The sequence below is a fragment of the Lonchura striata genome, chromosome 1, assembly GCF_046129695.1.
Source record: "Lonchura striata isolate bLonStr1 chromosome 1, bLonStr1.mat, whole genome shotgun sequence".
Classification (NCBI taxonomy): domain Eukaryota; kingdom Metazoa; phylum Chordata; class Aves; order Passeriformes; family Estrildidae; genus Lonchura; species Lonchura striata.
Genome location: NC_134603.1, coordinates 50,664,733 through 50,677,700, shown reverse-complemented (window position 1 = coordinate 50,677,700; position 12,968 = coordinate 50,664,733). Strand labels below are relative to the sequence as shown.

The following is a 12,968-nucleotide window of genomic DNA, read 5'->3' as shown; positions in this document are numbered from 1 at the left end:
GTATGTCAGGTTCCTGAATGTGTTCTCCTATGGGGATTGTGGGCTCCTACTGTGTAAAACAATGTGAAGTGTTGAGATCTAGCACTGTTGTTTGTGAATGCTGTTACAGCTCTAACAAAATTCATTTAGCTGCAATTTCTGTGCATTTGATTCTTTAAATGTGAAAAACAAATGGTGAGATTGACCTTGTGCCACATATATTTGGAATATGACATATGGAGTGTAATAAAAAAGGAATGATAAATTTTTTGTACCCTCTGAGATATCTTGAATCCACCTATTGTCTGCTCTTTTTTTCTCTACTTTTGCTATTCAAGGGACTTGGCCAGGCCAGTGTCAGTGCAGGGAAGGTTATGCAGGAGAAAAATGTGATCATTGTGCATTTGGGTATCGAGGTTACCCAAACTGCCTGCGTTGTAACTGCAGCCTGGTTGGTAGCATCAATGAAGATCCATGCACGGAACCTTGTCTTTGCAAAGTGAGTACTAAACTTCCAGTTTTGTTCAATCTGTGGTCTGTTAGCTCCTTTTTAATAGCGAAATTATTTCATTTACTGTGGACACCATTTCCTTTATAAGATGTAACCTGTTGTACACCTGGCAGCCTGGAACTCAAAACTACTAATTATTCTCTGTACTGAAAAATATGGTATTTTTTGTTGAGTAGTTCTGTATGTTACTAATACAACATTTTCTATAATTATGTGCCAGATTGACATTAAAATTAAATAAAACCTGTACATGTGTGAGGCAGCCATAGTGAGTGAGCATGCCTAGCTGGGTTTGATTTTAGGAATAAGCTGACATTTCTCTTCAAAGCCACTGATTGCTTGTAAACAAATTTTGTGTTTAAAACATCTGCTTTGTGTAAAGAAACAGCAGGCATTTGGAAAGAACTATTGGAATACTTGCACTAGACATATGTATGAAATACGGTTTAATTATTCAATTACAAAATATAAACCATAAAAATATTTAAAATATTTTGCAACATTTTATTTTTTGGTAAATGTCCAAACCTCTTAAAATTTCTTGCAGCTGTAGATTCCACTGAATTTTATTAAAAAGTTGTGCTAATATTTAAAGAAGTTACTTAATTTTCTGTACCAAATGTTAGAGTAGTTTATGTATTTGTTGCCAAATATGATAGTGAACAGGAGCCAAAGATAACATGGTTTGCTTGACAATTCTTCTGAGAATTTAGTCCTTTTGCATAATTTATCTGATCTGAAAAATCAAACCTATATTAATAGCAAGACTCTGGAAAAACAAAATGGCTCCAATCACCAATTTAAATATGAAAGTGCCTGATTTTGAGCTAGGGTAACACTGTATCTATCAGCCAATGCAGCTAACTAGTGAAAATTTCGGTATAAACTGGACTAGAAACTGCCCCTTTTCATCGGGCGTGAGCCTGGCATACAGAATTTTTAGGCCCGATATCAAAGACTGTCAGTAGCCAGTGGACCACCTACGGAGATGAAAGGAGAAAAGTTGTGTGCTCCAAATGAAAGAGACAGGATTTCTAAGCCTTTGCAGACTCTATTCTTTTTTTATGTAGTACATTTTGTGATACTTGATCTTTCCTGAAACACAGCTCTTGAGGTCTAATCATTGGGTAAGATTTTTATTTTTCATTAAGAAATAAATAATTTCTGTCTAATAATGTTAGATAGTGAAATGTATGATCCAAATCTATCTTGAAGACTGAGAAATAAAAGAGCATACAAAAACTATTTCTGTAAACATCCACGATTTTAAGTTCTCATTATCTTGGGACAATTTGCCTGAGATTTTTCCCAAGTTTGCATATGAGAAAATAGAAACAGCCATCCTCAACCTTTGAATCAGAACTGGAGATCATAAATTATTAGTGTGCTTTGCCAACACAGGTTGTACTTTGCTTACAAAAACATGTAATCTGGCTGTGTAGGGAGGTCTGATGTAATCTGACATGCCAAACACTGTTCCAGAAGGAAAGACAGTTGGAAGTCTCAGATTTCTCTCTGGTGAGCCTGAAATATGCTCCACAGGACCAGATCTGATATAAGTCTGCAGTCTGGAGTGATTCTTGTGACTGAAGTGAAGGTACCCTGTTAACTGCTTCTGAAAGCAGATTTTGGTCCACAAGCTTTGGATTTCACATGGTAATGCAGAGCTTGTATAAGCCTCTTCAAAACAGTAAGACAGTTCTTCACATGGGTGCCTTGTGGTCCTAGTGTCCTAACCATATGTATCAGGGAACTTTGTGAGGTGTTCTGTAAAGTTCTTTTTGCATTTATACTGGAGTTTTTCCATAATTGAAACCGAAAGTTGAGACTGGAGAGTGGTGTGTTTTCAGGTCTTGTCCTGATATGAAGTCAGAACACTATAAGAATTTTGTCCTTGGCAGTAGGAAATGTTCTGTATCTTAGTGTGTGGAAATGCCCATGGAGATCTGCTATTTGCCCAGCTTTGTGGGTAATTATTATATATTTTCTCTGCTGGTTTCTTTGTCAGTAGCAATTGTTTAAACTTTTTTTGAAGAAATAGCCACATATTTCCTGCACAAATTTTATGAGGAAAAATATTGGTACACCATTTTGGACTTTTTTATTCCCTGTAAATACTGCATTGAAAAAGGTCTGTAGCTATATACTCTGAACTACCCAATTTGCATGGCAGAAGACCAGTGAAAGGAGCTAAGAGAGTGGAGCATCTCTACTTCTGGAGCAGGAGTTTCTGGACCTTAGCCCCAGAGCATATTGGGTGGAAGAGTTGCCAGCCAGCAAATGTGGTGTTCTTCCAGGAAGAGGTAGCAGCAGTAGTGGGCATCACAGCATAAATATTAAGAGAGGGCTGAGAAACTATTGTCTTGAAGCTGGCTGTAGTGGCTCCTAGAGCCTGGCCTTTCACCAAAAGGGTTCTGGGTTCTGTCTGGTGAGATATCTGAAAGGTAATCCATCTGGATTCAGAAAGCATGAGATCTTTTATCCAGAGCAATCTACAAAGTCAAGCTACAAGAGAAGTAGACTGGCAAGCTGGCAGACGTTTTTTCAAACCCTGCCTGTGTATTGAAATTTTACTACAATAGAACCCTTGCTGGGGCTTGTTTAGATTTTGATGAACTGGCAAATTCTGATGAATTTTTCCAATCAGTTTCAGTTTTAAGCTCTGAGTATTATTCAATAATCCTGCTGTGCTGAAATGTGTTTTCTTTTACAACCTTCTGAATGCTGTTATGCCTAAATCCCACCTAATCCATGGTATTTGTTACCATAATAATGCTGATGTGAACCAAATGTTATATGCCTTTGACAGGAAAATGTAGAAGGTGAAAACTGTGATCTCTGTAAACCAGGATTCTACAATTTGCAAGAAAGAAATCCTCAGGGCTGCACAGAGTGTTTTTGCTTTGGTGTTTCTGATGTCTGTGACAGTCTTACATGGCCCATCAGTCAGGTATTTAAATGTTATGTCCATGACCTAATATTCTTTCTTCAGGCAGCTGCAAAATGTACTATTTGACATGTACTCTTTGACATGTGCCCAACTTAACTTCAGATTCTGGTATGTCTCCTTACAGAGAATGGATTTTTAGTATCATTGGGCAGTTCTGAGGTAATCAGCAAGTCATCCCAGTGCAGGCTTTGGCCCTGCTGACTTGCAGTAGTATCAGAAGCATTGGGTAATGAAGGCTGCAATAATGCATTGGAAAAATGAATTTTTTTCTGACTGTTAAAGTTGTTTTTTTTTTTTTTTTCATGCTGAAGAGATAAGCCCAAACCTCTTTCCTTGGTCTCATACCTAATGGACAAGGCTATTGGACCTCTGGCAATATGGCCAGTACTGTTTCTTAGTAAACAGTGTTTATAAATATCACTGTTTTCTGATTAGAAAGTTCTTAAGTTATGGGGCTTTGGGGCCACTCTTTTCCCACCTTATGTGTCTTTGCAGAGCTAGCTACACTTTGTTCTTTTGTTTTGTGTGTGAAAAAAAGGGAGGACAACATATCAAATTGACTGAAATTCTAAGATGATTGAATAAAAAACTCTTTCTGTGAGAAGAACAAAGTTCTCTCATCTTGGTCCCTCTTCTGGGGCTGTAGTTTTTGCTTTCCTCCAGCTCAGCCCTATATATAAATGGGGACAATTGGCTTTGAAGCCTTTGAAATTCTGCATTTCTGTCTCAGGGAGCTGCATAGGTGTAATGTTAATATTGTTGGAAGGATGGAAATTGCACTAATTATATTTTTGTTCCTGTCAAATAGAAGTGGAGACCATCCTAGTCTGAACATATACATATTTGCATATCTTGGTATCAGACTTGGCTAATGGAAGTGTTTCAGATCCAGCAATTTGAGTGAATACCTATGAAGAGGTGAACACTTTCTCAGTGGCACAACTGCCTGACTGCCATTAATATTACTATTGTAGATTTCAGACATGACTGGATGGCTCGTTACTGATCTGTACAAAGAAAGGAGTGTGCAGCCTCAGCGAAGCCAGTTTGATGGACCCCATCAAATAAGTATTAACAACACTGAGGCTGTGAAAGTACTGAAAAACACTTATTACTGGTCAGCACCTGAGGCATATCTAGGAAATAAAGTAAGTACTCAGCTAAGAAGTCAAAACTCCTTCATAGGCTCTCTGTCTTGAGCATAACCTATCGCTCTAAATATATGGTTTCTGTAATTAAATATTACGCATAAAGCTCAGTATAACCAAACTTCTCACTGTATCTCTGCTTTTCTAATCAGAATGTTCCTGTGCAGATATTCCCAGTACCCTCTTTTTGCACTTTGAGTTCATCCACTTCCTTCCATCATCTCTCCACTTCCTTCCCTGCCTATCCCTGACATGATATAATCTTTCTTGACTGTTACTGATTTATATGCTCATTTCCCATGCACTTGGTTTTTATCCCAAAACATACGCCCTTAATGCCTTGTCCAAGAACAGTAGATGGAACCATTAAAATCTCTTGCCTGCTTCTTAGCCATCTTGTGTTTCCAAACAACTAGTCTTTAATTTTTTCCCTGTTTACTAGCTAAAGCTCTAGTAACTAGGTGTCCTAGTTTTTGCAGCAGAATCACAGAATAGCTGAGGTTGGAAGGGACCTCTGGGGGTCATCTTGCCCAGTCTCTGTCCTCAAGCAGGAGCACCTGGAGCAGTTAACAAGTACCATAATCAGAGAGCTGCTTCTGAGTATGCCCAAGGATGGAGGCTCCACAACCTCTCTGAGCAACCTGTGCCACTGTGTAGGCAGCCTCACAATAAGTGTTTTCTGATGTTCAGCAGGAACCTCCTGTATTTCAGGTTGTGCCCACTGCCTCTTTTCCTGGCACAGGGCACTATTGAAAAAAGCCCAGCTCCATCCTCTGTGTACCCTCTCTTAAGATGTTTGTATATATTGATACGATCTCTCTGAGCCTTTTGTAGGTGGGACAGTCCTGCTACTCTTGGTCTTTCCTCATATGAAAGATGCTTCAAGCTCTTAATCATTTTAGTGGCCCTTTGCTGGACTCTTTTCAGTATGTATTTTTCAGTATCTATCTCTTGTACTGGGAGGCCCAGAACTGGAGTCAGATATGGAATGTGAAAAATTCCTATATGCTGTACCCCTTGGCTAGGATTATATTGTACACCTCAGCTGTCTGTTTAGAGTTCTGTTAGTGTTTCACTGAATGAGGGCACTTATCTGAATCACCTGTAAAGCCTTGAGCTAGCTCTCACCACCTGCACAGCAGCAAGCCGGGTCTTGTTTCTGTGCTGACACTCACGGCACATTACGCTTTTTCTGTAAAATGGTGTTTGTAATCCTACAGTTGTCTTATAATTTGGACATTGTACTGACCCATGTAACTTCTTTGTGTTGGTTGGAGGTTATTGTGTTGTTAAGGCTTTGTTTTTTGTTGTTTCAGCTTACAGCTTTTAGTGGAGACTTGAAGTATACAGTATCTTATGACATTCCAATGGAGAGTGTGGACAGTGATATAGTGTCTAGTGTGGATGTCATCATTCAGGTGGGTTTTTTTTCAGCTTGTTACTATTCAGATGTTATTAAGAATCTATGAAGGTGTTAAAAAATAAAATAATTTCTATAGTAGTAGTTTTAAGTTCCCTTAAACGTCACTATCAAAGTATTCTTATAATTTCTCTCATTTCTTAATCCATTTGTCAGAAATTGTAGATATACAATACTAGTTTTAAATGCTAAATACTTAGAATTTAATCTGTGTGTATATGGGTGAGTTGCTTATTACCAAATATACAAAGCTGTATTTACAAAACAAACTGCAATAAACTGGAAAGACTTATGCTTATGAAATAGGTGAGTGTTCTTGCTGATTGCTTACTTTTCTAGATTTATGTTGCAATTAAAAAGTAAGGGTCTATACTGAATCCAGCCATCTCCAAAAGCATTTTTTTTTATGTACTAGCAATAGAATAGAGGAGAAAGGAGATTCTGTTTTGTAGAGATATTTAATTTTTGCAACTCAGTTTATTATTTTGCAAAAGATTTCTGAAGTTTGTGAATTGAGAGAGAACGGGATTGTGGTCTTGAAGCCACAGAAAGTGTTGACCTTTTACTTACTTTTTCTTAATGTAAGGAATTTAATTTGATTCCCTCTTCTCTGTGTTACATGGATGTGTATTTAACACTAAATGTTATTGCTTAATAATATTTACATGCAAATATGGAAAATATTTTCTCTTGTCCTTCAATTTCAGGGTAACAGGCAGATTCTGAGTACAAGAGCAGCAGGCTTATCATTACAGCCATATGAGGAGTATTCTAATTCAGTGAGACTTGTGTCAGAGAATTTCATAGATTTTAATACAAAAAAGGCAATAGACCGGGAAATGTTGATGACTGTTCTGGCAAATGTAACCCATCTTCTGATCAGGGCCAACTACAACATTGCCAAAAAGGCTGTGTACAGGTAAGTGAGATAAAATATTCAAGTTAATCTATTTACTTCTCTTATTTTTCTGTATATGAATCATGATTCTTAGTGACAGTATTCCTGAAGTTTTATGTTAATAGTTTCTAGAAAAAATGTTGTTTATTGATTTTTCCTAAGACCAGTCTTTGTCCCCAAAATACAGTCATATAGAGTGTATGGTAAGGGACATTTGATTTTAAAGATATTTGACAGCAGAGATGTTGTCTTCTGCTTTAAAGTAAGAGTGCATAAAAGCCTTATTACAATGACTACTGTTTTTAGGGGGAAATGCCTCCAGAACTCTCTACAGTATGCTTACTTTGGGTATGTGGCAAGTTAACCCATCACTAACTATTGAAAACCTGTGAATAAAGACGTTGATTGTAATTTCTTTTGATGTATGTTTGTGGATGTTATTTAGACTCATCTCTAAGGGATCCTTAATAGGAAAATTAGGCTGCAATGCATTAGCTGATCATTCCATAGTCTCAAAGCAGCATTGGCAGATGCTTACAGTATCAGACCTTAAAGATTTTTGTTTCACCTCTTCTCCAAGATACAGAAATAAAGTTGTATTGCTCTCAAGGGAATCAGCTTCATCATTTACTTAATTAATTTCCTTACACTCACTGACAGCCTTTCTTCCTTATTCCCTAATTAGAGCATGGTGCTAATAACACTAAAGTTATAGATTCAAATCCAATATGGTCCATTTATTTAAGACCTGGACTTGATGATCTCTTTCAACTCAAAAAATTCTGTGAATATTTTGTCATTTAGTAGCAATTCCTGTCAATAATGTTTGTACAGATTTCTTACAAAAATTTTACTTGTGGCTGAGGAGGTTGTCTCTTCCAGTAACAATAATGATAACAGGAGACATCTGCAAATGCTGTGATAAGAGTATGATCACACACTTCTTAAAGATTTGTGCCTGTTCCTCAGTTATCCTTGCCAGGGAGCAGTGCTCACTGGTGTTACTTCCCCAGAAGCAAACTGTCCTGCTGAAGATAAGTCTGGGGAAACAAAGGATGTGATGTTTTCCTGTTTAACCTTAGGCTGGACTCCGTGACCCTGGATACTGCAAGTGCAAATGTTATAGATCTTTCTTCAGCACCAGATGTAGAATTCTGTGAATGCCCTCAGGGTTACACCGGATTATCCTGTGAGGTAATCTCTTACAGTGTTTTGTGTATGCAAAATTATCTCCTATTGCAAAGGATCTAGGTTTAAAGGCAGGCTGCCTTTAATTAAACTACCATTAAAGTGTGTTTTCTTTGGTGAATTGCTGCCTACTATACTTCATGCAATCCTGAAGGTATTTTCTTTCAGATACTCTAAATGGCATTTTAAACTTATTTATTGAATTATTTTTCATGGCACTAAAAGATGATGATGTGCTTCAGAATATCAGTGTTTAAGAGGAAGCAGCTATTAAAACTCTGTAAAGATATTTTGAGCTTCTCTTACTTATTAATAGCACTTTTTCTGGAGCTGGATCATGTTCAGTTTATTCTTATTATGTGCCATTAAGTTTATGGAGGCAATGAGGAATCTTAGCAGGGAGGAATGCTAGCTTTTGGAAGAGCCCACAGGGGTGAAATGCATTGTGCAAGGTGGTGTCTTGTGTATCTGTAAATAGAAGATTTAGAGAGGCACAGTCCTACTGCAGAATAGCAGACATTATTTTGACAAATAATTTAAGTATGAAAATACTGAAATTGTGCTATATCATTGTTAATGATTCTACAGAGGTGGTAGAATATCTGTTCTATTGTCCCATAATAAGGAATTTCACATATTAAACCACAGAAAAGTTAACTTTCATGCCTCCAGGGAACAAAGGGATTAATCAAAGTTTGATGGAGTTAATTCTTATCCCCTTTATCCAGTGCAAGTAAAAACCAACCACTTGAAAAGAGCTACAGTGACATCAATAGGGTTGAAAGAGCATTCATTTACCACAGTGTGAATGGGTTGGATGGTGGGTGGTAGGAAGCACACTCTTTGAAAAAGTTTTGAAGTGTATTTTCAACACACATAATGCTACTGCTATTTTCCCCTTCATTTCTTTTCAGTCCTGTCTCCCTGGGTACTACCGTGTGGATGGAATACTCTTTGGAGGTATTTGTCAACCCTGCAAGTGCAATGGACATGCAACTGAGTGTGACATTCACGGTGTTTGCTTTGTAAGTCATCCTTCAAAGTGTTCTGTGTTTCAAGCATCTATTTAGTGTGCATAATTTCAAACTATAGGTACCAAATGTTTATTTTTGTCGGTTTTCACTGTTTAGTTCAGAGTATGTTTCAAGACTCCATTATTGTGTTTTCCAATAAACAATTTATTTCAGTTTATCATTTCAAGTGGGGAATAGTCAGAACTAATATAAAAATGCCATCATATACTGGCTGATAAAAATCTTGATTTTGTTTTCTGCAGGTTCCCGAAAGGAACAAATTGAAGCAGTGAATATCTGCTTGCAGATATATGTGCATCTTCCATGACTAACACGAGTGGAAATTGCACATTACCTTGTGAAGAAAAAATTTAGCTCTCAGATCTCTTCTGAAAATTTAACGTTACTGGAATAAAATGGCTAAACACCAGTGAAAACTATATATGTTTGTTACTGCAAATGTGTGCAATGTGTGAAATACATTTAAGTATGTGTATAAATAATATACCTGGTTTCATAAAATATATTCTAAAATGTCGGAAAAAACCATCAGGATTGTCATAACTCAGAAAAAAAAATCCAACACTTACTTTCAGGGTTCTAGGAAGTTCTTCATGGCTTGAAGAATGGCTTCCTTGGATGTCATACTGCATACAGTCTGCTCTAGGAATCCCTCAGGGGCCAAAAAACCATGAACAGAAAATACAAAAAGATTTTTTCCATGTCTCACAGGCTTGTCAACATAACACAACAGGACCTTTCTGTGATCAGTGCTTGCCTGGATTCTATGGAAATCCATCCCAAGGAACATGTGAGGACTGCCAGCCCTGTGCATGTCCTCTGAGTTCTGCTGCAAACAAGTAAGCTTCTTATGCAAGACTGTCTTTTGCATCTTCAGCAAAACCAGAAAGTGAGAAAAATAAAAATGTCATGACATCTGAAGGTGATAGAAAAGGAATTTTTTTCTTCATCTTTATTTGCTTATATCTCATAGAAACATTATTTTTTGAGGTAGACAAATATATAGACTGAGCTAAAACAGGCTGAGTGAACTGGTATGATTTTGCACAGTGGGTGAAAGTAATAATTCAACCTGTCCTTGAACTTTGCACAAAAGCCATGGTTATCTTCCTTGTTTTTTAAGAAAACAGTAGAAAGACAGAAGTGTTGTATCTAGTATCTAAAAAAGGAACTCAGTACAGTAATTGCACTGCTTTGCTTGAATGAAAACCAAATATTTAGGAAGTTTTAAAATCTTGCTTTTCAGGTGAAAAAAAACCCAAGAGTTTTTGAAAATTATACATTTTTTTTTGACACATTCTAATGTTAAAAGCGTTGTTAAACTAGGAAAAATTGCGATTGTGTGTTCATATAGCAAGATATGCAAGGAAGGGCGGATATTGAATATTTGCAGAAGTCTTATGATTCTGTGAATTGATGCAAACTGCCATAACTATTCTTAATAGTTTCAGTCCCACTTGCCAGCTGAGTGAAGAAGGTGGGATTGTCTGTGACAAATGTCTTCCAGGCTACACTGGTTCTCAATGTGAAAGGTATGTACACTAATTTTGGGTGAAACATCTATATCATTGCCATCACTAAGTGTTGATCATCTTATCTTCCTTATATTGTTCATAGCGCATGTACAGAGCATTCCTAATAATATTTTCCATATTATTTTGTCTTTCATTGTAATACAGAGACACTTTAGTTTAAAATATAAAAGGAAGGTCTCCCTTCATTGAGGGGAGTGTATGACATGACCACGCTCCAGCTGATAAGGTTTTTAAACTCTATTGCAGGTGTGCTAATGGTTACTATGGGAATCCTTTTATGCCTGGACAGTCGTGTGCTCCTTGTGAATGCAATGGCAATGTAAACCCTCAAGAAGAGGGCCACTGTGATCCCTCCACAGGACAGTGTCTGAAATGTCTGGGGAACACAGCAGGTCACCACTGTGAAAAGTGTGCTGATGGGTATTATGGGGATGCAGTGACTGACAGGAACTGTCGTGGTAAGTTGTTATTTTTATTACTCTCAACATTTAAAGAACACAAAAGTGTAGTGTTCACGTGCAAGACAGATGGGGACGTGTGCATCTTTGCTGAAAGAGTTGACCTTCAAGTTGTGAGTTGGCAAGTGCAGGTTGAAAACTCTGGGGCTGGGTTAGGCTGGGGGAGGAGAATGTATTTTGTTAGGGTTTTTCCTACTTCTGAATGTCACATATAGGGCTGGAAGAAAAAAACTTTTCAAATACAGCTATTCAGAGGTGTTTTGTTTTTTTTTAAGTTTTAGTCCAAATGCACAGGCATTTCTGTGGTATATTAGCATCTGTAGGATATAAACAGATGAAACACATCCTATACCAGATTTTGAATTCTGTATAATAATGGATGTCTATAGATACACATAAATAATTTTTTAATTTGATTTCTTTTTGTCTGAACACAAGCCTGTGCCTGCCATGTGAATGGTTCCCTTTCAAGTACTTGTCAACATGAGACAGGTGTCTGCTCCTGCAAATCAAATGTAATTGGAGAAAAATGTGATAAATGCTTGGTAAGCAGATACATTGCCTGTTGCTAATTTATAGGTTTTCTTATCTTTCTCCTGATCTATAGATTTTGATTTGAGCAGACACAGAGAATAGCAGCAAATAGGTTTGGGGGAGAGGGGCCTGTGGAGTGGAGACCAAAGTTTATCTGCAGAGGTTTTTGTGGCTGAAAATTGCTCTGCATGTGCTCCTTTCAGATGTGAAGCTATGTAATTGACTCAGCACCCTCCTGCATAGGGCTGTTCAGGCTGGTGCTGTGCGGTCAAAAACCAAACCAAACACTGTTAACATACCTGAAGGGATCTCAGAGCAGTGCTTCTGTGAAATGAAATCTGAGTAGGGAATATCTGAAGAAATGTGTTTGGTGATAATACATACATCATGGTTAAACAGCAACTGAAAGGCAGGCCTGCTATAACACCAAGCAGATATTTAATGGTGAGATAAACCAGCAGTTTCAAGTGTATGCTAAGTGTAGAACTACATCAGAGACCAGAGCAGGAGATCTGTGCCCAGTTACTGCCTTTTGTGCTGGCCCACCTGAATGAATGTGCACGTACACTGGGTCACTGACCTGCCCTGTTCCAGGCTTTCATTCATAGTCATAGGTCTTTGATCAGCACAGCCCAGCCTCACCCTCATGCAAGTCTTTAAATTAGAATAACATCAGGCTTTAAAACATAGTGGCTTGCTTGGAAGATTAAATTAGAATAACATCAGGCTTTAAAACATAGTGGCTTGCTTGGGAGATTAGAGGACCATGAGAGCATTTCAGGGTTGAGTTTTTCACCCAAATGCATATTGATTTATATCTGGCAACAGTAAAGACATAATACCAGGGAGTCTTTCCACAGCAGTCATGCAGTGCTGGCCAAAATTCATGCAGGTCAGACATCATGGGGAGTAAACAAGAGAAAACAAGAGTGTATATTGTAGTGTTTTCAAAATTTATGGAACAGCACAAATCTATTTATTTCTTTTCCAACAGAATGGGTATTATGGGCTGCTTACTGGGCTTGGCTGTGTTCCCTGCAACTGCAGTCAGTTTGGCTCGGTGTCCGAGGACTGCAATCATCAGGGGCAGTGTCACTGTGTGCCAGGAGTGGCTGGAGAGAAGTGTGATCGTTGTGCTCATGGCTTTTATGCGTTCCAGGATGGTGGCTGCACACGTAAGCTCTAATCCATGATCCTTCCAGAGCTGGTCTGGAATTTCTTTCAGCACCATATTGTATGTTGAACTCTGGCAAAGGTCAGTTGTTTTGATGACAATACAGAAGAATCTGTAGGAAGGTCTACTAATGCTTTGA

At 37.9% G+C, this 12,968-nt stretch overlaps 1 protein-coding gene across 1 annotated transcript in view; it reads left to right on the top strand.

Annotated features, from left to right (window-relative positions):
* LAMA1 (laminin subunit alpha 1) overlaps positions 1–12,968 on the top strand; it is a 96,586-nt gene that overhangs the window by 38,119 nt on the left and 45,499 nt on the right. The window contains exons 10-21 of the mRNA XM_077784268.1: positions 318–478; positions 3,300–3,440; positions 4,415–4,588; positions 5,905–6,006; positions 6,716–6,927; positions 7,989–8,100; positions 9,009–9,119; positions 9,840–9,967; positions 10,574–10,660; positions 10,910–11,121; positions 11,560–11,666; positions 12,650–12,830. Coding sequence (XP_077640394.1) covers positions 318–478; positions 3,300–3,440; positions 4,415–4,588; positions 5,905–6,006; positions 6,716–6,927; positions 7,989–8,100; positions 9,009–9,119; positions 9,840–9,967; positions 10,574–10,660; positions 10,910–11,121; positions 11,560–11,666; positions 12,650–12,830 — 1,728 coding nt within the window. The remainder of the gene's footprint in view (positions 1–317; positions 479–3,299; positions 3,441–4,414; positions 4,589–5,904; positions 6,007–6,715; positions 6,928–7,988; positions 8,101–9,008; positions 9,120–9,839; positions 9,968–10,573; positions 10,661–10,909; positions 11,122–11,559; positions 11,667–12,649; positions 12,831–12,968) is intronic.